A 27,816-nucleotide genomic window follows, 5' to 3' on the forward strand; every position below is an offset into this window, starting at 1 on the left:
AAATATTTGGTCAAGGGTATGAATACTTATGCAATGTAATTATTTCAGGTTTTTATATATATATAATATATATATATATATATATATATATATATATATATATATATATATATATATATATATATATTTATTTATGCGTTTGTGACAATTCTGTTTTTGCTTTGTCTATATGGTGTATGGAGTGTAGATTGATATGGAAAAAAAGTGATTTAAAGCAGTTTACATATGGCAGGAACATTACATAACGTGTAAAAATTAAGTGGTATGAATACTTTTGCAAGGCACTGTTACTAGTTAACTAAGCAATATAGTTAACTAACTAGTTAACTAGAACAATATAACTCAGGACCTGCTGGTACTTATTTCATCTTCCACTTACCAAGCTCCTCTGCCACATGGACCACAACGGTGTTGTCGTTCCTGGTAGCGTAGGTGAAGAAGAACCAATAATCGTTAGCATCACGCTCTTTGCAGTGATTGATGTAGGGCTGTTCATTGGGCGGAGGAAGTTCCTCCTTCTTCTTCACCATTATAAGATCGAAGTTAGTACACTCTTTCTCACATGTGTCTTTCTTATCACCAGAACCAAATGCTCGGCACTGGACACAATCCCTGTGAGGAAAGACAAGAAAATATATTTAGTGCTGCTAGCTGTGGCAGTTGTTCAAGCAAATGTCCTGTTAATTACGTACTTGTGTACAGTGCAAACTCCAGGACAAGTTGGGCAGATCTCACAGGTTGGACCCTGAAACTTTGAGTCTGTACATCTACACCTGCCGCACACACAGATGCCCCGACCGTTACAGATCTGTTTGTTACTAGCCATACAGGTTGAGGTGTCCAATGAGCAGTCGCAAGCACTTCCTGTGTAGTTAGGGTCACAGATACACTTCCTGCATTCACAACGACCGTGACCTTTGGGGAAAAAACGGCACTGTATTAAGTGTCCTAATTACTTCCAAAAAATAAAAATAAAATAATTATATTTTTTCTTGTTTTCCAGTAGCTAATATTTAAATCAAGATACATTTACTTATAAATGCAAATGTTTCAAAATATGAACTTTTTTTTCTGGCAATTTTACCAAATAGTAATTATACTTGAAACATTAAAATACGGTAAGAAAAACTGAATTCAAAGGGAAACAATTATTTTTCTTACCACTGACAGATTTTTTCAAATTCAAATTATTTTGATACAGTTTTCATACAAAAAGATTTGCATTGCAAAAATTCTTAAATCCAGATACATTTAAGCAGTTGGAATTAATTAAGATATATTAAGCCTTTTTTTCTGAAAAAATGCATCAAAATTATTCACATTTAAAACAGGGGAAAAAAACTGTCCACAAGTTAAGAAAATTCAACTTAATTCAAAAGGATATCAGGATTTGTCTTACTGCATTGGCAGGTATAATAATATAGCAAATATAGGTTTTTAATCCATTCAAGTCAAAATAAAATCAAAATGGTAAATGCTTCACCTCTAAAACAGCCCCCCCCACCCACCATTTTATACAACCGTTAAAACAATAATACTGTGCAAATAAAAAGGTGGTAGTACAATTTCATGTTGATTTTAACAGTGTTATGTTTTTTTTTTTTTTTTTTTTTAATTGAGCAGAAGACAGAATGCATTTCAACATTTCAAAAAAATGTATAAATAGTGTAGTACAAAATGGGTTGTACCTCCGCAGAGCCTGTTGTTGGAGCGGTCACAGTTGAAGTTGTCGCACTCGCAGAACTTTCCGCTGTATCTCTCCTCTGGGTTGTCTCTTTTCTTGCACTCACACATTCCACAGACGCATTCTCCATTGTTGCTGCAGATGTCCGTGCCCATATCCATGCGGCAGTTTGCATCCGGATCATCTGTCAGGAACTCATCTCTGCTGCACTCACAGAATCTGCCTAACCGGCCTTCATTACACCTGATATGAGAGAAAACATTAAATCAGATCATTATATTATCTGCATTTCCATATGAGATTGACAGCCTCTCAAACCTGCATGCTCCACACTCCAGAGTGCCATTGCCGTCGCTACACTCGGGACTGTTTGGGATTCCTTCTTTATGACACTCACATTCACAGATGAAGTTGAGGACGATCTCCACCTCCTCAGTGAAACCCAGCGGCTTGATCTTTATAGTCTGTGATTTACCTTTAGATGGACAGCCCTTAGCCATGATTTCTATATCAAACATCACCTATGAAGCACAACACATTGTTTTATAAATAACAGATGCATATCATTTATGGGAATTGAAATAGCCCGTCGGGTGTATAGGTTTTATTTGTGACCTCTTTACTTTAAAATACTGATAAATATGGTTTTTGTAAGTAAAAACTACAAATTGTCATTTTTGTTATCAGTAGTGTACATTAGGGTTGTGTAACAATCAATTTATGTTATTTAGTTAATGTTTATTACATTATTTTAGTGTATTAAGTCATTAGAATGTACGAAATGTGAGGTAATGTAACTGTACATTTTTTTAAGTTCATATACTCAGATATTAAGTTGGGAAACTTTCAATTTTGACAATTATGTTCAAATGTTGACTTTATTTAAACAATGCAGATAGTCTCAAACTCTCTCTGCTCATCCCCAGTGGAGATGTTGGGGCACTTAACATGGATAAAAAAGGGTCAGTTCTGTTAAGGACATGTGGAAAGTACTGAATATTTGATGAAAATGCCATAGATGCAACTGCATAAGTGTCTAGCTGGAGGACATTATTCTCACCTCGTCCCCAATGGAGATGTTGGAGCACTTTCTCCCATTTTCTCCTTTTTCACTCACTCCATTCTTGCAGTGGGAGATGTAGGAGATAGACACACCTTCGGGGAGCCTACTGTTCTCCAGAATGACCTCTGAGGACAAAGACTGATTGACACAATTAAACACAGAGAGTACATTAGTGCTTCACAAATATTAATTTAAATACTTTTAAAGGGATAGTTCACTCACATTCTGTCACCAATTACTCACCCTCATGTCATTTTAAACCTGTATGAGTTTTTTATTCTGTGGGATACAAAAGGAGATATTTTGAAATTCGATACTTCAAAATATCTTCTTCTGTGTTTCATAGATTAAAAAGAAATCCAAAAAGGTTTGGAATGGCATGAGGGTGAGTGAGTGATGAAGGAATTTTCATTTTTAGGTGTGAACTGTGGACTTTGAACTTATAATTTTACTGGTTGCAGAACAGTTGATCTGATTGAGCAATAAGTGTCTTGCCTTTTTCTGATCATTCAAAAGGGTCAAGTCCATAAGATTTTAAACAACTCTTACGCAATTGGAACTGGCTGTATTTTGTAAACCTTCTGAAGGACTAACATCCTGCAAATTTTAATTTGTAACTCCAGCAAGCTCTAACAAATGTGCCTGGACGTTTCTAGTGAGTCTGAAGACCTTGATAAGCTGGGTTAGGGTTTGTTTAATTAGGGTTGGAGCTAAACTCTGCATCATAGTGGCCCTCCAGGAACACATTTGTACATCCCTGCCTTAAAATGAACTAGAGCTGACCACAGCCATCCATTACTTACATACAGACATTACATAAATAACTCACATTATATGCATCAATGATTAGCTTGATGACATCGGAAGAGCTGGTAGACAGTGTCCCCACTGCTGATTTAGGAATTTGTGCAGACAGCTCCTATTGCACACACACACACACAAATTACAGTGACCAAACATGCCTCTTCCAGGGGACACTTTCTGCCCAGGTTTTCTAAATTGCCTAAAATAAAGATCAAAGTACAGCAAGAGTGATTCGAAAGCATAAGGAGCCATTTGCTCTGCTTTCTATCGTGCTTGTGGAACTAGATGTCATAAAACGATTGATCTGCACAGCACAAATGGCCAAAACCTGGTTATTTTAGGCAATTTAGGGCAGGACATATCCCAGGGAAGTGGCATTTCTTGTCACCTTAACACAAATACATAATGAGTCAATAAAGGCTACAATCAGAGTTAAACCTGATGTTTACAATTTTGATATGATGAATATGATGTAGTTGCAATGAGGAGAAGATATAACAAACATATTGCACACACCTGATAAAGATCTCTGAATTGCTTTGTCACAGCAAAGATGGTCTGAATGTTGTTGTCACTCAGTGTGTCTACCAGCTGAGAGATGGAGGGGTAATCCTGGAAAAAAACACTAAAATCAAAGACACACTCTGATATTTCTAGTGGTCTCTCTGAATATATATATATATATATATATATATATATATATATATATATATAGATAGATAGATAGACAGACGATCTATCTATCTATCTATCTATCTATCTATCTATCTATCTATCTATCTATCTATCTATCTATCTATCTATCTATCTATCTATCAAATACAAACTTACAAAGTAATTGCTCATGGTGTACATATTATTCTCCAGATGGCATTTCCCATCATTTGGTCGAACAATGCCACCCAGTTTTCCATCTGCAGCAAAATGGAATCCAGCATCCGTGGAGAACACAAGGAGGCGAGTAACATTCCTCCAGCCGATCACTTCCTGAAATACAATCCAAACACAGAAGACAGAACACAGCTTCAAATGGATTTTGTCCAAACATGTTGCATGCTGCTTCTCTTCAAGGGGAAAATTCGTGGCCCAGTGGTTAGAAAGTATGACTCCTAACCCTAGGGTTGTGGGTTTGAGTCCTGGGCTGGCAATATCATGACTATAGGTGCCCTTGAGCAAGGCACTGAACCCCCAACTGCTCCACGGGCACTGCAGCATAAATGGCTGCCCACTGCTCCGGCTGTGAATTCTGAGTATTGGTCACCATACTTGACTGAATGTCACGTCACTTTCTTCTTCTTTTTTCTAGGACTCTAAGAGATATTGATTGTGTTTCTGATTTTACCAAGGCTCAGTCACACACTGACTACACGCTTAGTGTTTTAAAATTAAATCAGAACCCTTGGGTGACAGTCAGAAGCAGTATATGAAGAAAATGATGATGTATTTGAAAATCAGATTTTCTAATCTAATAATTTTCAATTAGAAAAATCATTTTATTGGAACAAAAAGAAAGTTGTTGTCGACGTGGCCATTCGCAGGGCAAGTAAAACACTGCATGTGCAAACATGTATTGGAGACTTTGTCCATAGTTCTTGGCATTTAGGGAATGTTCAGCTCAACTCACCGTGCAGACAGCAGCTTGCATGACTGCTTGAAATCTTGCCTTGGGAGAGTCCAGGTTTCCAGAGGTTTGCTGCTTGCTGACCTCTTGGGTGAACAATGCAGTGTCATCTGTCAAGTTCAGGACATTTATGTAGCTAAAGGGGGCTGTGCAATTCTTTGGAAAACATGGGTTCTTTTGATATGTTGGCGTCACCGGATTGAAAGGTTTCTCCAAGAATGAACCAAAACCTATAAACGAGAGTTAGCAGATCATTTAACAGCTTTAAGAGTGTAAGCAGCTGTGGATGTGAGCATGTGTTCTCCTAACCTATCCGCAGGTCTTTTGTGATGTGCTGCATCTCCCTGGCAAGTTCGGTTCCCAGGTTCTTGACATTTTCAAGATTAGTTTGCATGTCGCTGAGGTCCATCAGGAAGTACAGATCGATGGGATAATCTTCTGCCCTCTTGAACTTGAGAGTAAACTTCTGTGATTCACCTGAAGGGAGACAAAGACAATCAAGGGACAAAAATGAATATAAAATGTGCTAACTACTTTATAGGTGACCACATATTATTTATAATTACACCATCAATTCACTTAATAGAAAAAAACAACAAAATTGAAATTCGGTCATCGTTCATGTCATATAACTTTTTTTTTTGTTTTGTTTATGCAGAACACAAAAGATAAAAAAAAAAAAAAAAAAAAAAATACAAAAAATTTTTTATAAAATACAAATATTCTATGGAAATTATCACTCTGTTCTGTGGTCCAAGTCATCCTTTTTGTGAACGACTTTGTTTGGAATCAGCATGAGGGTGAGTAAATGATGAAACTTTTACATTGACGTTTGAATGAATTTGTCCTTATTCTTTATCTCACAAACACATCCAGTGATGTTTTTGTTGTTCACAGATGGGGTCCAGCACCTGATCGTAGGTTCAGGGTGAGTTTTTGTGGCTGGATCTGGGTGATCTCATCAGGCCTCAGATTCTGTCCTCCATCAACTTTACGGTTTGTGACGGGTTTGTTTTTGTCAATGGTGACCGTTCCTCGAGGGTTTTCTATGCCGAGTGGAGTGCATCCAACATTTTCCATAGAGTCTTTGGAATCACAACGTGAATGTTTGAAACCCTGTTAAGATGCAAGCAGAGACTTACTAAGTACACATTCTGGTAAGACTCAGAACATCTTTCAGATTCAAGAGAAGACCATCAAGCTTTGTAGACAAAGTAACTTACAGCATCTTTGCACCACGCACACTGTGGCTCGATCTGAATACACTCTCCACATGTTTTGGCGTTTGCAGAAATACATATATTGGTGTCTGAACACAAAACATAGACAACAACTTTCAGTCAGATTCAATAGGATATTACCATTTCCAAGTGAGTAACTCTCTTATACAGAATATTATTTGTTTACATATATTATATATTTTTTTATAATATATATTTTTTTAAGTATTTGTGTTTCTTTGTACATTTATGCAAAAATTGATTTACTCTCACAATATCACTATGGGATAAACTCATAAAATTGCCCCTCATACCTCCAGGCTAAAAAAGGAGTAGCTAGAAAGTAGCCGTGTTACCTGATTTCGATCTGACATGAGAGACAAATCCTAGTAGAACTGATATTAATAGCACCTTCATATCCATCTAAATGTAAAAGAACAAGGGAGTGAATGGAAGAATGATAGAGACAGTTAATCGTTGACTTAGATAAGTTATTGAGAAAGAAAAAGCTAAATATGTCTGTGTGTGTGTGTGTGTGTGTATATATATATATATATAGACAGTCCCATGAGAAGGTTTTTGTCACACTTTAAAGATTCATATAATCAAAAAAAATAAAATAAAAAAAATACACAAAGATAATGCAAGTAAATATAAAATGCATTTTTAACTCTTTCCCCACCAGCATTTTTAAAATGATCCACACATTCTATGCCTGTGAGCGAGCCACTACAGAGGGGTGAAAGAGCTGTGGGTTGCTGACCCCTGCCCTAGTTCTACTTGTACAAAAAATTGTACCATAAACAGGATTTGTGTGAGAGATCATGAAGACTTGAATTTGGCAATTCAGTACTCTAATGTCATGGAATACAGTGGAATACCGCAATAAGTTTAGTATACGACCCCATTAATCAAACTAAGATTAGACTTTAACCTTACAAAAATGCTCATACATTTCATTGACTGAAATGTGACTAAACAAAAACAGAACAAGGTTGACCTAAAATTATTACTAAAATACATTTAAGTAAGTCTAAGACTAAATTAAAAATGTCTGACAAAATTAATAGTCTGTGGAGTTAATTAACAATAATCTTATTGCTAAAATACTGCACACTTTAGATTTTCTTTGACTAAATCTAGACTAAATTTTGGCTTGAGCTAAAGATGATAAGGTTGACTAAATATGATAAAAACTATTTAACACAGGACTAAAACTGAACTAAAGACTGAAAATTGCTGACAAAATTGACACTAGTTTGGACAGTTTTTTCCACCTTTATTAATGAAATCATTATTTTAAAACTGCATTTTGTATTTATTTGGGTTATCTTTGTAATATATATATATATATATATATATATATATATATATATATATATATATATATATATTGATGATCTGAATCTTTTAAGTGTGACAAATATACACAAAAAATAATAGAATAAAACAAAAAACGTCATCATATATATATATTGAATTCTTAGTTACTTACCTTAACTCCTAAGGCTCTTTCAAGAAGTCTGTTTATGAAGTAAATGTCTATATGCTCCACTTTTCCTGTCTTGTTCAGTAGTTCAGATACAGCAGCAGCAGTGTCTCTCTCTCTCTCTCTCTCTCACACACACACACACACACAGGAACACAGACTCAAGTACTGTGAGGTTTGGGTTGGACAACCAATCACTATGTAGCAGTAAGAAGAGAAAAGCACACACTGGCTGTTATATAGCATACTAACTCACTACTACTCTGCAGTATTCAGCACATATGACATGGACAGAATACAGATAAATTCAATATTTGTTGTAGAATAAAGTCTATGGTTTTAAGTAAATGTTTGCCAGTGTATAGTTTACTGCACATTATTTAGTGAGTATTAAGCTAGTGAACTATTCCAAACAAAGCCATAACTCACAAATAACAACAGTTTGGTGCAAAAATTCACATTGCTACCAAAAACACATACTTAAACTGTGTAAAATCTCTGTATTAGAATGACATTACATTCAATTATAAATCATGCCGACTCACAAACAGACACAGATACCAATGCAGTCCAGTGTTTTGGGTCGTTTATTTTAATAAATAAGTCCTAGAAACGAAAGAGAGTGGGCATGATGCAAAAAAATGAAAAAGGCACTTTAAAATGCAAAGTGTGTATGTAACATGATTAAGCTTGAGAGATAAAAGAAAATGTGAAAATAAAAAGGAAAAAACGTTCTCTTTCTTTAACACTGATCTTTACCAACAATACTCTATGCAGTTAGTCTCATTTATGGACAATGATGTTACAAAGGGACAAATTAAATTACAAAAGCAAATGTGAAATCCACATCTGGAATATAGTTCTCGCACAGTAGACGTAAATATTTGGCATCAGCGCTGGAGAGAAATTCAGGACCTGAGTTTTGATTTCCTCGTTCTTCAAACAAACCTAAAACCTGAAGATCTTTTCATACGAGTTCACGCTCATGTTTTCAATTATAATAATAATTACGTTGATTGTTCCATTCACAGACAATGATGAACATGTCCCTCTTAACAACTCAGATGCTGCCAAGTCATTAAAAACAAACACTTGTACAAATGTACATTTGCATGTGACATAATTAAAAGATACTAAACCGGTCCATTTTAGATTTACTAAAATCAATTAAGAGGACTTTAAACCATCTGACTCGCAGACCAAAGAAAGGTGACGTGAGCACACAGATCTATGGTCACAGACCTAAACATTAGAATCTGGACTCAATCATCCAGGATTATGCAGACGACTTAAGCGTCTACATGAAAAGCACCATGTGTACAAACAGCAGTGGTCCGCTACAGCTACCTACTACACCAGTGACAGGACACTCCATCCACAGGTTCAGAAAGTTTCCTGTACCATCAGAAGACACAAACTGGCTCTAATGATCAACTAGTTACTGGACTCGAGCTGGTCATTGTGTCTAGTCTTGTGAATCGTGGATATTCATTCTTCATGCATACCAGTCCACATCATACCTACAAAACCCATCATCTAACCCAACATGATCAGTTTCAACATTCAGAAAAACAAGGCAGATCTGTGGCTAAAAATCAAAACATTGAAATTACTGTCTAAGATTGCATTAAAAAAAACAAGTTTATACATACTGTACAGTTGCAAAACAATGCATAAACACAGGTTAATAGATTATACTGAACAGTGGCAAATGCACAGCCAAAAGGTGATTTAAAAACACACACACACACACACGCGAAAAAAACTTCTTCAACTTTTCCATTCCTCTTGAAATGTTCTGCATACAGTGTTGCTTGAAGATGGATACGTTTGTCCGTTACTTGCCCTCATATTTAGGGTTGACCACTGTCGTCACAGCACTCTTGTAAATGGGGTTCTCACCCTGCAGATCAACATGAAGAGAGGAGAATTAGATCAACCTTCAATTTAACTCCACAACGGCCAGGTTAGGACACTTCACAGCAAATACAGTAAACTTTGATTGTAAAAAGAAAAAACAGTATATTAAACCTAGCAAGCATTACAAAAGGCACACAATCAAACACAAACACTGTTATATTGTATATGCAGCTATTTAAATACCTAAGCTTTTTAAGGATTGGAAATTTTATGGAATGAAAGGCCATCTAAGATGAATTCATTTCTTTATCAGAACAGATTTTGAGATATTTCGCTTGAAATCGATTGCTTTGAATAGATTTGTAAACTTACAGTGAATGGGTGCAGTCAAAATGAGAGTCCAAACAGCTGATAAAAGCATTGTTATTTGATGGACTGGAGTCATGTGGATTATTGTGATGTTTTTATCCGTGTTTGAACTCTTATTCTGACGGCACCCTTTCACTGCAAGTTTCTCCAAATCTGTTCTTATGAAGAAAGAAACTCATTTACATCTTTGATGGCCTGAGGAAGAGTACATTGATATTTCCCAGTAAACTATTCCATTAAGTATCAGAAGATCATATAAAAGTGAAGTCTGGGGTTTTGTGTTCCCCAGATCTTAAGTCATACAGGTTTGGAATGACATGCTGGTGAGTGAGTGAGTAAAATGCCATAAAAGGCATTTCCTAAAAATTAGTGAATTAGAATAAATAACTGCAAATGACTATTTAGAAGCTGTTCATGTTATATATGGGTCTGAGGTTGATGTTAAAGTCATAGAAAGACAAATAGGCACAAAGAGGAAGAAAAAGCACATGCAAGCAGCAAAGAAGAGTACAGACTCAGAGTGTGACGCCTTTATTTCCATAACTTGGATTCTGGAATTTATTAATGGGGCTCTTGTATATTGGGTTCTCTTGCTAGATATGACAAGAAGAAAAGGTTTGAAGAAAGAAAGGCAGAAAGAAACGAATATAAACGACAGAGTGAGAAACACATGAACTGAAATAAAGAAAACAAACAGCTGAAAACCCTATGGTTTTGAGCAGTTCAGTACAAACAACATAAGAATGCATATATAAAGCCTGTAATCAATTCATACTTTTTTAGCAAGTAAAAGACCTTTTAATATCATTCTAACAACTTCCATCTTCAAGTCATTGTACACTTGTATTTAGCTGTAAAATCTTTAATTATCTTTATTAACTAAACAAGAATAACTTGAATGAACATTTACTGGACTGAAAGAACTTAGACTTGATTATGCATGCATAATTTTTAGAGGGAAAAAACTTTAAAATGTGTCAAATATGCCACATCAGGATTTTGAGGAACATTTAATCATGCATCACTTAATCATCGATGTATTTTGTCCACTACAATTAAAACTACAGAGCTTTGATCATTAAACTAATCATTTAAATGTAACCTTACTAAACATATTATTGGGATGTATAGAGTGACAGCTGACATTTACATGCATTTTATGTAAACAGTCTGTTAGATCTCAGTGAATAACATTAGAATCTATCAAAACTTCATTTAACAACATACTATTTGGGCCATAAAAGCTTGGTTAATCCAATATGAAAAAATAAAAATAATACTACTAATAAAAAAAGATTCCTTAATTTTCCAGACTATTATTTGACAGGCTTTACAGGGCTAATATACAGCTACACAATCGATAATTTTTGCTCTAGATAAAAGACATTTAATGCATTAATTTAAATGCCTTAAATAGACCTATCTGCATTTGCATAAACCTCCAAGCTAAGAGTTCTTGATCACTAAGCCCCTTTTTTGCTGCAATATTCTGTAGGATTAATGAACTAGCAGTGCCCAGCAGGTGGCAGAAATGACCTCCCCTCGAGCCAGAGAGGCCACACCCCACAAAATGAGGCCAGACATCCCATTCCAGCTATCTGCTCTGTGTGAGATGAAAATATAACTATATCGAGAAATATTACGTATTCATTTTATGTAGATGTTATTTTTACGGACAGCTTTCTCTAGGCCATTGAAATGGCTACATACGACATGAGATGTAACGGAAATCAGAGAAACATACCGCATCCCACTTGGCATTCATCTTCTCTTTCTCGAACTTGGCGAACTCTCTGCGGTCATGAATAATCATGAGCAGCTTCCAGATGAGCAGAAGTGCTAAACCAATCAGAACGATTCCTGCGACCACACCAGCTACAATGGGGATGATGTCAGGGCCAGAGGGACACTCTGTGAACACAGGCACAAAGCATTATCAATAAAACCAGTTAACTAGAACAATATAACTCAGGACCTGCTGGTACTTATTTCATCTTCCACTTACCAAGCTCCTCTGCCACATGGACCACAACGGTGCTGTCATTCCTGGTAGCGTAGGTGAAGAAGAACCAACAATCGTTAGCATCACGCTCTTTGCAGTGATTGATGTAGGGCTGGTCGTTGGGCTGAGGAAGTTCCTCCTTCTTCTTCACCATTTTAAGATCAAAGTTAGTACACTCTTTCTCACATGTGTCTTTCTTATCACCAGAACCAAATGCTCGGCACTGGACACAATCCCTGTGAGGAAAGACAAGAAAATATATTTAGTGCTGCTAGCTGTGGCAGTTGTTCAAGCAAATGTCCTGTTAATAACTCACTTGTGTTCAGTGCAAACTCCAGGACAAGTTGGGCAGATCTCACAGGTTTGACCCTGAAACTTTGTGTCTATACATTTACACGTGCCGCACTCGCAGGTGCCCCGACCGTTACAGATCTGTTTGTTACTGGCCATACAGGTTGAGGTGTCCAATGAGCAGTCGCAAGCACTTCCTGTGTAGTTAGCGTCACAGATACACTTCCTGCATTCACAACGACCGTGACCTGGAAAGGTGGAGAAAGTTAGTAACTGTTAATTCATTTACATAGGTTTCTACATATGTGAAGATCAGATCAGAACAGTGTTATTTCAGCAGAGTCATACCTCCGCAGAGCTTGTTGTTGGAGCGGTCACAGTTGAAGTTGTCGCACTCGCAGAACTTTCCGCTGTATCTCTCCTCTGGGTTGTCTCTTTTTTTGCACTCGCACGTTCCACAAACGCAGTCTCCATTGTTGCTGCAGATGTCCGTGCCGTTATCCATGCGGCAGTTTGCATCCAGATCTTCTGTTCTGACCTCATCTTTACTACATTCACAAACCCTGCCAATACGTCCCTCATTGCACCTGAAAATAAGCACAGATTACATTATTGCCATCGATTTGGTCTTATATCCAGGTACTAACTAACTAACCTTTTCAACTCACCTGCATGCTCCACACTCCAGAGTGCCATTGCCGTCGCTACAGTTTGGACTGTTAGGGATTCCTTCTTTATGACACTCACATTCACAGATGAAGTTGAGGACGATCTCCACCTCCTCAGTGAAACCCAGCGGCTTGATCTTTAAAGTCTCTGATTTGCCATTAGATGGACAGCCCTTAGCCGTGACCGCTACCTCAAACGTCACCTGTGACGAGAATAAAGAGCGCTGATTTAATTTGCAGTCTTTGTAGTTTTTATTCATGCTGCTATCAAATTTCTTCAAAGAGGAAGAGCAAATAAAAATGTCCTGAATTAGCAAAGGGTCAGTTATTTAGGAAATCGTATCCAATGGAAAGTACTGAACATCTGATGAAACTTTCATAAAGGGTTTTAACTATTCTCACCTGATCCCCAATGGCGATGTTGGAGCACTTTCTCCCATTTTCTCCTTCTTGACTCACTCCATTCTTGCAGTGGGAGATGTAGGAAATGGACACACCTTCGGGGAGCCTACTGTTCTCCAGAATGATCTCAGAAGACAGAGACTGAGAAGACAGATTTATGAAAGGATTATTTACATGTTTATTCAAATAAATAAAAAAATTTATTTGAAAGTGACAAAAAATTTGGACGTTCAATTTCTTTTTGGGGGGGGGGGGGGTTATCTACTTTTTTTCAGCAAGGAAACTTTCTATTGATTAAAGTAACAGTAAAGATAGTTAATAATAAACTGTTTTCAACTCTTTATTGCAAAAAAAAAAAATTATTGAGCAGAAAATCAGCAAATCAGAATGATTTCTGACAGATCATTTGATACTGAATCCTGACACTTTCAATAGCCTAAATAAATTTGCTATACATTCATGACATACTCATAGATAGATTACAACACTATACAGGTATTCAAGGGCAGGCTCTAAGATGGTTTAGATCCTACCTGTCCGATCGCTACCATTTTGTTTACTTAAATAGGGTGTCATCTCATTAATCATCGGTAAAATATGGAGTGCCACAAGGATCCGTCCTAGGTCCACTTCTATTTTCAATATACATGTTGCCCCTTAATATGGAATTAGCTTCCACTGTTATGCTGATGATACTCAGCTATATATCTCAACGAGACCAGATGAAACTTCTCAATTATCTAAGCTAACAGAGTGTGTTAAAAATGTAATATATTAATTAATGGACCAAAAAACACTACACAGAATCTTGTAGATTACAGCAATTTGTATTTTGAAAATCATATTTCCCCATGTTTAAAAAACTGCATTCTTCCATCTTAGAAACATTGCCAAGCTACGAAAGATGTTATCTGTTTCTGATGCAGAAAAGCTAGTTCATGCATTCATGACCTCTAGACTGGACTATTGTAATGCACTTCTAGGTGGTTGTCCTACTTCTTCAATAAACAAGCTACAGGTAGTCCAAAATGCAGCGTCTAGAGTCCTTACAAGGTCAAGAAAATATGATCATATTACTCCAATTTTACAGTCTCTGCACTGGCTACCTATTAAGTTCTGTATCAGTTACAAATTATCATTACTTACCTATAAGGCCCTAATTAGTTTAGCTCCTGCATACCTAACTAGCCTTCTACCACGTAACAACCCATCACACTCATTAAGGTCACAAAACGCTGGACTTTTGGTAGTTCCTAGGATAGCAAAGTCCACTAAAGGAGGTAGAGCGTTCTCACATTTGGCTCCCAAACTCTGGAATAGCCTTTCTGATAATGTTCGGGGTTCAGACACACTCTCACTGTTAAAATCTAGATTAAAAACGCATCTCTTTCGCCAAGCATTCGAATAATGTATCTCTTAAATTGTAAATTGGAACAGCCGCTATGATCATGATGTCTCTATTTTGTTTCTATGTTTTGCCATGGGATTTACATCCCGTGGTAATTAGGATTTACACAAGCTCCAGTCTGGATCCAGAACACCTGAGAAGAGATGATGCTGACCCTCAGAGGACCTCAGATGATGCTAACCCTGAATCAACAACAGAACTAACAAATATTGCTACAAGTGTGACTGCATTATATAATAATTAATTAATTAATTAATATTAATAAATGTTAATCGTCTGGCTGACTACGACTTGTATTAATTTTTCTAAAAAATCCTGTCATACGTGCACAAACTGACAGTCACCACCATAAGCTACTACTAAATATTGTAGAAACATAAAGTTGTTTTGTAACGATTTGTATTGCAAAAAGCGCTATACAAATAAACTTGAATTGAAGTGAATATTTTAAAACATTAAATAGAAAACAGTTGTTTTAAATTGTTTAACATTTAGCTTTTCAAAAATTAGAATTATATATTTTACAATATCTTTAACAATGTTTTTTTCTGTAAATTTCATTTTGATATTTCCATATTTTATTTATCAGGATCTTGTCGAGAACAAAGAATATATTTTTTTAAACATTTCCCTAAAATAATTTCACTAAGTTGATTCACAGCCTCTTTAGTTACCAAGATATACTTACATTATATGCATCAATAATGAGATTGATCACATTGCCGGAGTCGGAAGACAGCGTTCCCACAGCTGACTTTGGAATGAGGTTTTTCAGCTCCTGTAGACAAAGATATAAAGAGTTTGCCCAGGCATTTTTTCCCATGCAGTATTTTATTTCCAGTAGTGTTACAGAATCTGACTTGCCTATTGATGTAGAGACAAAAGATAGCTGCTTTATTACCTGGTAAACAGGCTGGAACTCTTTAGTTACAGCAAAAATGGTCTGAATGTTGTTTTCGCTTAATTTCTGAACCAGATGTGCGATCGAAGGATAGTCCTAGAAGGAATGAAAATAAATGAGACACTTTCACATATTTTCTATATGCAGTAATGACTCAACGACGTTACACACACTTACATAGTAATGGCTCATAGTGTACATGTTATCCTGCAGATGGCATTTCCCATCATTAGGAAGCACGATGCCGCCCAGTTTTCCGTCTCCAGCGAAGTGGAATCCAGCATCCGTGGAAAACACAAGCAGACGGGTCACATTCCTCCAGCCAATTTGGTTCTGTTGCACAATTAAGATGAAGATTAACCTTCAATCCCTTCAAACCTGACATATATAATACAAACATGATATTGTATGAATATATTTTATATATATATATATATATATATATATATATATATATATATATATATATATATATATATATATACATATATATATATATATATATATATATATATATATATATATATATATATATATATATATATACACACGTACCGCACAGACAGCCACTTGCATGATGGCGTCGAACCCTCCTTCTGGTGAGTCCAGGTTTCCTGAGATCTGCTGTTTGCTCACAAGGGTATTAAACTGAGATCCATCGGAAGTCAAACTCAGCACGTTTTTATAGCTGAACGGGCTTGTGCAGTTCTGGTCTGATGTGCAGGGGTTTAGCAGCTTGGCTGGCGTTGTGCTGATGTATGGCATGACAGTTTTTTCCACAAAGGAGCCAAAGCCTAGAAACATTGACGAAGAATAAAAGCAATGCAGCACAATACAATTAAAGACAAATCCAGCATGGATCCTCAGAGGTCCCTTACCGATCCTGAAGTCAGATGTGATCTTTTGCATTTCAGTCATCAGTTTGGTTCCCAGGTTTTTGACGTTCTCTAAATCATCTTTCATTGAGTAGCTGAGGTCCATCAGGTAGTAGAGATCTATGGGATAATCCTCAGCCCTCCTGAATGTCAGAACAAACTTCTGAGCTTCACCTGGGTCAGAATGAAGACCATGCGTTCAGACTAAAGCTTACAGGGAAGTGAACTGATTATACATTGATAGAGACCATTATTCACAACTTTACTGAATGATGACCTAAATTATTAATTAAGCATTCCTGGAGTTGTTGAAGGAGTATATAGTACCTGATCGGAGGTCTAGGGTGAGTTTCTGCGGTTGAATCTGGGTGATCTGGTCTGGCTTTAGTTTTGCTCCATCCTTAGTGCTGTTTGTGTGCTCTGTTAAAGATTGGTTCTTGCTGACGGTAACAGTTCCCCGAGGATTTTCTATACTGGACATATTACAGCCCTTCTTAATCAGAGCTTCAATCTCATCACACCGCGTGGACTTCTGCTCGCCTTGCTTCAAAAAGTTCTGCAGAAAGAGACAGGAGTTTAGGGAAGAGAAGAAACATGAAAGAGAAAGATTATAAACACTCCATCAAAACCAGCACCTGCTGGAGCATGGCATCAGTAGTATTTAATCTAACAAAAGATGGAGCAGTTTTAAGGAACATATATAAAGAGAAATGGGTTCTTTTAGGACAATATATCAATTAATGTTCATGTATCAAATAACACTATAGCTATCTATAGCAGGGATATTCAATTGAATAGGTCCAGCCTCTAAATATTCACTGTAAATTTGTAAAGTTCTACCTCTGTAAAATTTTTGATATTTGTTAAAATAAATTTAAATAATTAATAGGATAGAATTAAAACAATACAATATGTTAAGTTCATAAAACCAGAGGGGAAAATGATCTGAAACAAATATTAATTTTGAATAAATTAAACCAATAAATTAAATTTAAAAAAATTAATGAAGATCATAATAAAGATAAATTAAATTAACCTTTTTCATGCGATTATTTAGTAAAACAAAAATTATTTTTAAATATAGTAATTCAAATAAAAAAATAAATAAACAAATAAAATAAAATCCACCTGCCTGCCATTAGTCAAATAGTAATTGGTTAAGCCAATGTTGCCGTGTTGGGCTAGTCAGGATTAGGATGTGCAGTCTGCCTGTTGAAATTATTAAGGGGGCCACCTTTCCAACAGAGCTCAAGCCCCCCATCCTGCATAACATGTAGTTTAATGATTGTACACTTCCTGCTTTCGTTAATGTGGTCCATGATTGGTGCTTTCTGTCCTGCCATAATCTGCTCCACATGGTAGGAACAGACATTATCCCACAGGATGCTGACTCATGAACACTGAGGGATACGATGTGCTCACTTCCACTTATATGACTCAAGAAACTGCCAGTAATAAAAACTACAGGTAATAAAAACTACAGGTGAATAAAGGTAGGACAGAAGGTGATGTCACTTCAAATCACTGGTTCCTTTGGATACTTTGATCACCCAAAAAAAATTTTTTTTAGCAGACAGAATTGTCTGCAGATTCACAGGATGTCCTCTATAGACTAAGATAAACAAATAATCTAACTACAGGAAATGGTTTCCCCCGTGACATTTTTCTCTAAATGCACATCATTGCAAAAGCAGCCATTTCCGTCTTTAAAGTGCCCCTATTATGGATTTTTGAAAAATACCTTTCACACATTATGTAACACAGCTCTAAGTGAATGAAAACATCCTGCAAAGTTTTAAATCGGAAAGTGAATTGTGTATAAAGTTAGTCTCTCAAAAGAAAGAGTCATTTTTAAAACGAATCCCAAGCAGTTTAATTTTGATGTTAACACGAAACATTAGCATATTGCCTGCCCATTTGTTGGTCTTTTCCCATTAGCATGAATTAAATGCTAATTTATTTTTTGCCACCAGGTGCCGCTTTTTTTTTACGGTAAAAATAGCGGTATCCCCGGTAACACCGTACACAAAGCAGCACTGTGCTCACAAACACTGCTTTATCAGGCATTACAGGCATTCATGATGAAATGAAAATGAGACCAATCAGACCAATCACCACAGATAAACGTCGTGCAAAGGCAGAGAGGTTTGGAAGAATAAATCGTTGAGTGAATCGTATGGAAGTCCTTGAGCAAGTAGGTAAAAATAAATGCATATTATAAGACATTAAAAGTGTTTTTTTTGACCTTGCATGCATGTCAACCTGTTGTTGGACTCTCCCAAAACCAAACTATGAACCTTTCATTACCCATAATAGGGTCACTTTAATGGTTTCGTCTGAACTTACCTCGTCTGTACACCAGCCACACTTTTCTCCGACCTGAATGCATTCTCCACAGGACTGGGCCGAGGCTTTGGTGCATTCGTTACCATCTGTACACATACACACACAACAAAAACATCCATCATTCTCAATTCCCTCCCACCACTAACACAGGAAATCCAAACCAAAGAGCATTTAATAACTAACACTGTGGCCAGCCATACACAATATGCTTCTTTCTCTCTCTCATGAGACTCTCTCATTCTAAAATAGATGCAGAGTGACCATATGCTGTAGTGAGGTCATGTGAACTGTATTACTGATGGCATCCTTACTGCTTTCTTTAAAGATTTAATGGAAACCATGAGGCCGGCAAATCCAGAATAAACCGCACAGGACTGTGGGACAGCACTTAGAAGATGAAGATGATGTATATATCACATTCCTATTATTCTGCATTAATGCTTTGAGATTTTTCTTTTGGTTGTTTTCTTAGATTCCACACTGCTGCCATATCCGAGATATATCACATCTTGGAATGAAAATCCTGCAAATGTCTAAGATGATCTGGACAGTATTACGAGTACTTTATCAGCCTCTGCTCTGGTGAGTGTTCTTGGAAGAGGAGCTTCAAAAAAAGTTATATATACAGTGTGTACTCAAATGTCAGGCTGCTCCAACACATATAGATAAGTATGAAAATGCTTTGTTTTAAATACAAATAGCAATTTTTGGAGAAAAAAAAAAAGACACGTCCTTAACATGAGATGAGGACAAGATCGAAGATTGAATTAATTGCAGGCTAGGTGATTTGGTTCAAAAACATTTTTGGCTATGCTGGTTGTAAGTCTCTTCACATCCTGACAGCAATCACCAAGTTAAGTGGTCTAAATGTATTTATATTGTCGGTGGAAGATGAAGGACCATAAAATGTTTGTCCAATCATATCCTGCAGCCAGAGAGCTCTGATAGGCTACTTTGCCTGCCTTTCAACGTATGTGCACTCTGCCCACACCGACATGATGCGTCATCAGCAGGTTCAATTATGCTATTACAGACCGATAGAGAACGGAAGGTGTTATTATTGTAATATCATGCACTTTGTACTGTAATGTTTTCTCATCTGTGAATGAGACGGCATCTGACAGCACTGCATTCAACCCTGCACCAACACAGTCTCTCAGCATGTTGCTGGTTAGACTCTGGTCTGTCTGTGTGCGGTCATGTGTTTTGAAGGAGGTGTGGCTTTGGAGAGTGATTTGCAGGGAGGCTTGGATCTTTTGCTTTCAATGCTAGCTTGTCATTACTACCCTCCCAGAAATCACCTACCCTACTTTGAACCCACATAAACCTGCAGGGTTCCCACACCCATCAATTCACGAGTTCACCCTTACATCTAATCTGAAGGGGAATAGTAGGCATATTTTGGTGTGCTGTACTGGGGGACGGGTCCGGGCCTGGAGCATAGCCCGAACCCAAGTAACTCCCCTTTTCCCTAATTTGGGATAAATAGATAAGAAGTGAGGAGTTGGGGTGGAGGAGGGTTGCCGAAAAACTGTCGTAGGACAGGAGGTAGGAAGAATACTTTCACTAGACACAGTATTTTCACTAGTGGCTTCAGACTATTGAACCCCACTGTATATCTGATGTTTTTAAAATCTGAAGTTTTTACCTAGTTGAGCCCTGCTGAGTCCCAGAAGAACAGAAATCAGGAGCAGCCTCACGTCCATCTGAAAACAACACAAGAACAGGGGTCAACTCAATGTAAACAATTAAATATTTATAATAATAATAATCTTATTTTCTGCAAAGAACAACTGAATTAAATATGGAGCATTTTGACTACACCAATAGCAGTGAAAAACACTAACACTTAGAGGAAAGGGTGTGCACATGTATGTGTTTATGACTTCTTGATGTGTAGGCAGAGTGTTACAAGGTCACTTCCTGTTTCTCCAAGCACAAATGCATGGTAACAGTAAAACATTCCAACAGTTTGCACAGAACTGCGGACAGAGATTCTTCATATATCAGACAGCTTCTTATCTAGAGTGACTGTATTACTGTGACAGACACACTGCAGGTCTAACGTTTTACAACCACATACTGTGAAGTCAAATATTACAGCGCAAGATAAAGCTTATTATTATTACTATAAGTATAGCAGAGAGACGCACACAGAACGTTTTGCGTCTACACAAGCCAGACGTTCAGAAACAGTGAAACTCTACTCCCATATTTGGTAAGACGATGGATCTGCTCTTCCCAATGAACACCTCACTCAGGAGGAGGAGGTCCTTTTGCCTCAATCTGTCTGGTGTACAGACAGACACCAGTGCCAAACACTGCTGATTTGGCCTTATTAGGAAAGACATGAGGCCAAACACACAATGCCGTTACTTAGCATCCAAAACAACACTTCAGGCACACATTAACTACTTTTCACAATCCCGCATGAGAAATACACACACAGCAGGGGCAGATCCAGCAAAACTCCAGCTGTTCTGAAGCAGAGGATACATGTGACATGAATTAAATCAACACAGACTCATATATTATTAGTTCAAAACACAGGCATGTGTGCTGTTGAGACTGGACGGGTGGGTGAACTGCTGTAGACTCAACCATTACTCTATCTACACACACACACACGAGACCTGTGAACACTTGAAGATGAGCAAACAGTGCTTCTTTCAGCACCCTGTTGCCGTTCACTAATTCCACAGATGTGTGAGCTTTGAGAGAGACAATATGAAGGACAGTGAGTGATTTGTCTTGGCAGATGTACTCATTCTTTCTATATTTAATCTTTTGACACCTCTGTAATTTATAACTTCACTCTAGCTAAAGTCTGTGAAAAATAACAAGTTAAACATACATGAACTTTGCCAATTGATTTTGCAATCGCATATATTAGTTTTGGAATTTCATACTGCATTGTAAATGGTGATATACTTAAATGTGCTATATGTAGGCTTGACACTGAGTGGTTGAACTAGGTATTGCAGTCTGAATTGAAAATACTTGAGAGGGGGTTTTTCCACCTGGCTCAGAACATACCGACTATGACTTTAAATGTCCAAGGACACACAGACTGACAAATTTCAGTCTAGGCTGCTGACTCAGGCATGGTGAGTTCCTATCTGAAGTGAACTCATCATTGGTGTGTCAGAGCAGGTTTTCCGGATTACTCCTTCTAAAGAATCATATGAGCTTCAGTATGATTCATTACGGTAGCTTCACACCATCAACACAGAATTCTAATTTGCCAACCAAATCCAGCTCACATTTACACTACCGTTCGAAGGATTTCTCTTTGATGACAAACCTACATTTTCAGCTGTCATGACTTCAAGTTTTCAGTGTCAAATGATCCTTGAGAAACCAGATTTGGTGTCCAAAAAAAAACATTTCTTCTTATTATCGCCATCACTGTAACATCTGTGCTGTTTAATACTTTTATGGAAACTAAGATGTTTGACAAGCAAGAAGCAGGGTTTTAATAAGCCAAAAGTACAAATAACAGCATTTAAAATGATAAATGTCTTTATGGTCACTTGTTTTAATACATCCTTGCTGAATAAAAGTATTAGGAAGTATTAGAAGAAAAAATATTGAACACAAATCTCTGACCTGTATGCATTAATGCATGAATCAGGTTTCAGTAACATCCACTAACACAGTTTCTGATGAAATGAAGTATTTAAAGAAAAATGTCTTTGAAAGATGTCATCATCATAGTAACAGTAACATGCAGAAAATCTCTGGCTCCGTGCATCTCAAACCAGTGACATTATAGTAGTCTAAGTTTCAGATATAAGCTCCTCAAAGTGACCTCACTGGTCATTTATTTGACGGTTCCACATTTACAAGTCTTCATCTGTCAGGCTGACACAGAGGCAGATTAAGCTGCGAGACAGCTGGTTCTTCAGCCTACCATTTCATTCTCAGTCACACTGTGTAACACTATCTTCAGAGAGAGTATTAGTGTGTGGGAGAGACAGAGAGCTTCTCAATTTCGCCTTGTCTGCTTTCCCCAAGGCTGCGCTGTGTGTCAAGGCCTTGAAAATGCAGCCCTGAGGTCTGGGTGCGTATCTAGATGTAAATCTAATGTGCGAGTGTGTGTGTGTGAGAGAGAGAGAGAGAGAGAGAGAGAGAGAGAGAGAGAGAGACTCCTTCAGCTGCTTGGAGCTTCTTTGTTTCTTAGTGTGCACAAACTGTCATTCGATTCAATCTTTTTGAGTTCTATGAAAAACAAAAGTGAAATTGTAAGCGAGCTATATGCATCATCTATTCAATAGCAAAAACACTGTGGGAAGAGAGAGATTTCACATAGGCCGATATTTCAGTGAGAGTCACTTTCAGTCATGTCCGTTTTGAAACAAAGCAATTCATTCAGTATCCACCAAATGTCATTTCAGAATTGTCCGATTCAAATCAGTACTCAGTACATTAAAAGAGCCAGCTTAAAAGAGTAAACCATCCAGAAAAAAGCCTAAGGTCTACTAGTCGCATGTTTCTGATTTATTAAGAACCACCGTTCATAAGAGTCTTAAAATAGCATCTCTTTCAATACAGAAAGCAAGCACCACGAATACAAACACATAGTTCTTACATGACTGTTCTCAGTTATCCACTACATTCTGATTTAAGTAACAGTCAAGACAAACACGCACAGAGTGGCCATTAACCCCCTCCACAGCAGGGTGGCCATTTCCTTAATTAAACTGCCTCACCCTTCCAATCCCCCTCCGTCACACACATCGCTAAGTGATGGGCGACTGTTTACCACAGACAGAGACCGACAGACACAGTCTACGGGAAACTCCACCTCCAACACACCTTCCCAATACATTAAAGGTACAGCATCACTTTTAAAATGTTAAAATACTATAAGCAAGGCTTGGATTTCCCCTTAGGCAAAACACTGCTGAAATGATCAATTTGAGCAGCCAGACATATCATCTTCTAGATCAGTGGTGTGATACTGGGGCGGGACCTCTTCTCTCTGAACAATGGCAGACAGGGGAGTGTTTGGGAAACCGTTCTATTGTAAATCCAGACCCTCTTTTGATCTTTACCATGTTACTCATTGGGCATCAGTTGTGCTATGAACATAAACGAATAATGTAATAGATATGATTTACAGTTAATAACAGTTAATAGCAACAACAACAAAAAAAAGTGTTTTTGACAGGCAATAACCACTTACATTTTTATTAGAATGTTATTATATTTATTACATAATATTTTGTATCCATCAACATGTAGGTTTTGAAACCGATTCAAACGAAAAAACTATTCAATTTTGAGGCTAAGGTTTTCAAAATACTTCTAACTTTTTCTTGTTAAACTCAAAATCAATCTTGACAAACTTTATAGTTATTTTTTAAACCTGTTCAATGATAGATAAAAAAAAAACTAGATTGTAATACTCCTCCTCACAGTAAACTGTGACTATTACAGCAAACACAAAGTCTCTTTTGTTCTCTCTTAGCACTTTTAGAAAAGCCTAAAAACTCTGGAGCCTTCAGATTATAATGACCAATTTGTTTCCAAATCCCTTCCCCCATCCCGTCTCATTGTTAATGTGTCATAACAGAGGGGACGACAGGAAGTGAGTCAAAGGGCCGGTCTGGAACACAGCATTCATATTGGAATCAAACAATTGACACATTCTGACTCCATCTCTCACCCACCTTTACAACCCACACTGTCCTTTATCAGTCATATCCACAATACCTGATTACATGGCACCCTACATATACAGTGGCTTACTTATGATAATAGCTGACCCTGGATGCCTACAGTGAAGTAAGTGTTAAATTATGACATGCAAGCAGCAACTGATATTTTCGTCTGTATTACGACATACACCTGAGTGTAACAGTGAATGTACAGTGGGGACTATTAGAGAAGTTGTGTATGTGTGTATGGGTCACCAGGGAGAAGTGTGTCATTAACTGGAAGACCTGGAGGTATATAAAAAAGATATACTATACATAGAAAATTTCACAATAAGATAAGTTACAAATACAGTTCAGTATTAACATTCAGCGCTTATTGGATTTTTCAAAATCATTTGTGTCTGTCCAAGTGTCACTCATCACATTTAATGATTAAAATAATTTCTCCTCTTCAGTCTGCATCACAGAGTCATTAAAGCTGTCTGATCTGAACACAGAAGCTTTATCCTGTTGCCCTTACATGTTCAGTTCCAAACTCTTTCTTATCTTATGTGGTGAGACACTATGCTGTTAATAACAGAGAATTACACAGACACAAACGTGCACACACACGCACAAACAAACTCACAGGAGGAGCCGCGGCCTGCCATTTCTGTTTCTTTTTATATGACAGCAAACAGCTTTGTTTCAATCAGGGATAGGAGCTTCAGAAAAAGCTGCCACACCCCTCTGCAGTTAAAGAGTCACTCTATCAAAAAAATAAATAAATAAAGAGAGAGAGAAAGAGAGAGATTTCGGAACTGCAAAACATTTTATCCTTTTCTCCATCCTAAAAGACAACAGAAAACCAAACCATTCATCCATGCAAAGATAGATAATTTAAAATGTATTTATTACATCTATTATCATTTTTTAAAGAATTTTGGCCTTTTCAAATAATAGAAATCCCTGATATTTCAGCCTTGGCTTCAACCACAATAACACAGATTCCACATTTAATGTTACTAAACCACTTCCTTCAAATAATGTACTTCTACTAAGCTTTGAATTTTGCCCCTGTTCTTTTTGTGGTGGCTGACACCAAGTTCCCATTTTTATTGTAGTAACAACAGCTGTAGTAACGATGTTAGAGACTATGCTGACCATTGCGTTTCCAAAAGGGTAGGTTCTGTGAGAATAAGAGACAAACAACAAACTTTATGCCATGACACTGGAAAAAAATAATTATGAAAATTCACAGGAAAAAACATGGTTACAAACCACAAATTAACCATTAACACTGACCATAGTTTAACCATGGTATTTGTATTAAAACTTTGGTTATACAAATGGTAATCACAATCACATAACAACAACATGGTGACTACAGTTTAACTATAATAAAACCAAGGTTAATTTTGTAGGTTAAGACAGTCTGAACTTTAGTAATCACCTACATGTTTTCTTTTTTTTCGGATATTGCAGGAATGTGCTATTTTCAGTCAGCCAAGATTAATTAAGGAGCAAAAGAGTTCAACCAAAGAGAATATTCAGGTGGTCACGTGGTGTCGCCCAGACGAGGCGACCCGCTCGGTAGCTACAATAAAGCAGCTTTTATCAGGCCACTGATATGAATGGAATCTTTATGTTATGTTTCTGTACCTTTAAAATATTCTTCAATATTCTTCTTTTCTTTTATTTAATGTCGGAAACATTTTAATGCGGATTCCTTTAAACCATACAACATTCTTCCATACGATCACGTGACCTGAATATATAGGCTATGAGAGTTTTAATGCAGATCCGCTGCGGGATCTTTCCTTGTAAAACTGAGCCGAGAGCACCTCACAGCGCAGTCCGTGTCTAAAGACATGATTCAATTTCTCCTAACATAGCACGATCCCTTTAATCACATTAAATGAAGTCATATTTAGTCTTGGCGCTGTGCCAAACTTCTCCCAGTCGACGCGCTTTTAGGAACAATATGACTCTTCGGTGCATTTATATAAGTTTAATCACTGGTGGTCTAATCTGTTCAGCATGTCCCAAACAGGATCATGACTCACGCACACACACAAAAAAACCGGCTACATCATTTCAACTTCCAGGGAGGCACATTTGCACAAGCGACTACCAAATAAAGCATTGTTCAACCCCCACAGCCCCCCTCGGACCCGCCGGGACTCTCTCTCACGTCTGGAGTGGAAGACTTCCAACAGATGTTGTGGACACATAAGACGCGACAAATAGATACAAGATAACAGACGTCTTGGAAAGACATAGCCCGAAGGGACACTGTTCGCATAAGACTGTGACTCGCGTTTTGGGGCAGATCCACGTCTGCCTTTTGAAGTGCAAACGATGGGACATCCCCACCCAAAGTTCTTAACCCAAGATCCCTCTCCAGATCAAACCATAAAGCTCAAAATCCCATTGAAATAATACATTCAACATACAGTTCTGACACTAAAGTTTCATAAAACGTGATATTTTGATGTTCCTTACCTTGACACGTGTCCCCGGCGATATATCAAGCTATCAGGGGCTCTTTTAAAACCACATTTGCTATGGAAATGAATCTCCGGCAGCGTTTGGTCCGACAGGTCAGCTGCTCGCCAGTGTCTGTGGGGTCTTTGTTCCCGTGGGCTACTTTGAATCAACAGCTGGTTACAAAGTAACTAAAACACGCGATTCCCTTGCCTACAACAAACAAAGGGGCAGATAAATGACTAAATGTGGACAGAGAGTCCAACTCGCCCTTCCACGCCGCGTCCTAGTTCAGGATGGTGGTTAATGCATGTGGGTCTGTGGGTCTGTGGTCTGTGGACTCCCTGTGAGCCTCTCCCTTCCCTCCGCCCACAGGAAATAACGCTAACAACCCATCCACACTGCGAACGACACAAACAAACTAGTGGTTAGAATTCAGATTCAATTGACCCAATTGACTTTCTGCTCAACTGGTAAGGTTTTAGGCTATTATGAACGAGTCGCAGCAAATTCAAAACCAGAAAGATAATTAAAGCGTTTTCCCAACAAATGATAACAAAAAAGATGGAAATTATTCTCTTCATTTTAGTTTAATGGATGAAAAAAAAATGTAAGCTTCATTTAAATGAATTATCTTAGCATGGATGGATGGTTTAGTTTTCTGTTGTCTTTTAGGATGGAGAA

General features: G+C 37.4%; 1 protein-coding gene across 4 annotated transcripts in view; it reads right to left on the minus strand.

Moving 5' to 3' along the window:
• LOC113045094 (integrin beta-1) overlaps positions 1-27,484 on the minus strand; it is a 40,330-nt gene extending 12,846 nt beyond the window's left edge. The window contains exons 1-17 of one of the 4 annotated variants that reach the window (XM_026205254.1): positions 27,151-27,482; positions 20,652-20,709; positions 19,004-19,089; positions 16,985-17,213; positions 16,661-16,831; positions 16,338-16,576; positions 15,960-16,115; positions 15,783-15,878; positions 15,570-15,659; positions 13,474-13,614; positions 13,072-13,274; positions 12,752-12,990; positions 12,429-12,651; positions 12,116-12,348; positions 11,855-12,021; positions 10,626-10,703; positions 8,443-9,784 (exon numbers count right to left, since the gene is read on the minus strand). In XM_026205254.1, coding sequence (XP_026061039.1) covers positions 10,626-10,703; positions 11,855-12,021; positions 12,116-12,348; positions 12,429-12,651; positions 12,752-12,990; positions 13,072-13,274; positions 13,474-13,614; positions 15,570-15,659; positions 15,783-15,878; positions 15,960-16,115; positions 16,338-16,576; positions 16,661-16,831; positions 16,985-17,213; positions 19,004-19,089; positions 20,652-20,709 — 2,409 coding nt within the window. In that variant the 5' untranslated portion in view covers positions 27,151-27,482 and the 3' untranslated portion in view covers positions 8,443-9,784. Of the gene's footprint in view, positions 1-379; positions 613-8,442; positions 9,785-10,625; positions 10,704-11,854; positions 12,022-12,115; positions 12,349-12,428; positions 12,652-12,751; positions 12,991-13,071; positions 13,275-13,473; positions 13,615-15,569; positions 15,660-15,782; positions 15,879-15,959; positions 16,116-16,337; positions 16,577-16,660; positions 16,832-16,984; positions 17,214-19,003; positions 19,090-20,651; positions 20,710-27,150 lie in introns of those variants that run through there. The other 3 variants (XM_026205256.1, XM_026205255.1, XM_026205259.1) reach the window with 3 other exon arrangements.
• Positions 27,485-27,816: the final 332 nt, after the last annotated feature.

The sequence above is a fragment of the Carassius auratus genome, chromosome 27 (genome assembly GCF_003368295.1).
Source record: "Carassius auratus strain Wakin chromosome 27, ASM336829v1, whole genome shotgun sequence".
Lineage (NCBI taxonomy): Eukaryota > Metazoa > Chordata > Actinopteri > Cypriniformes > Cyprinidae > Carassius > Carassius auratus.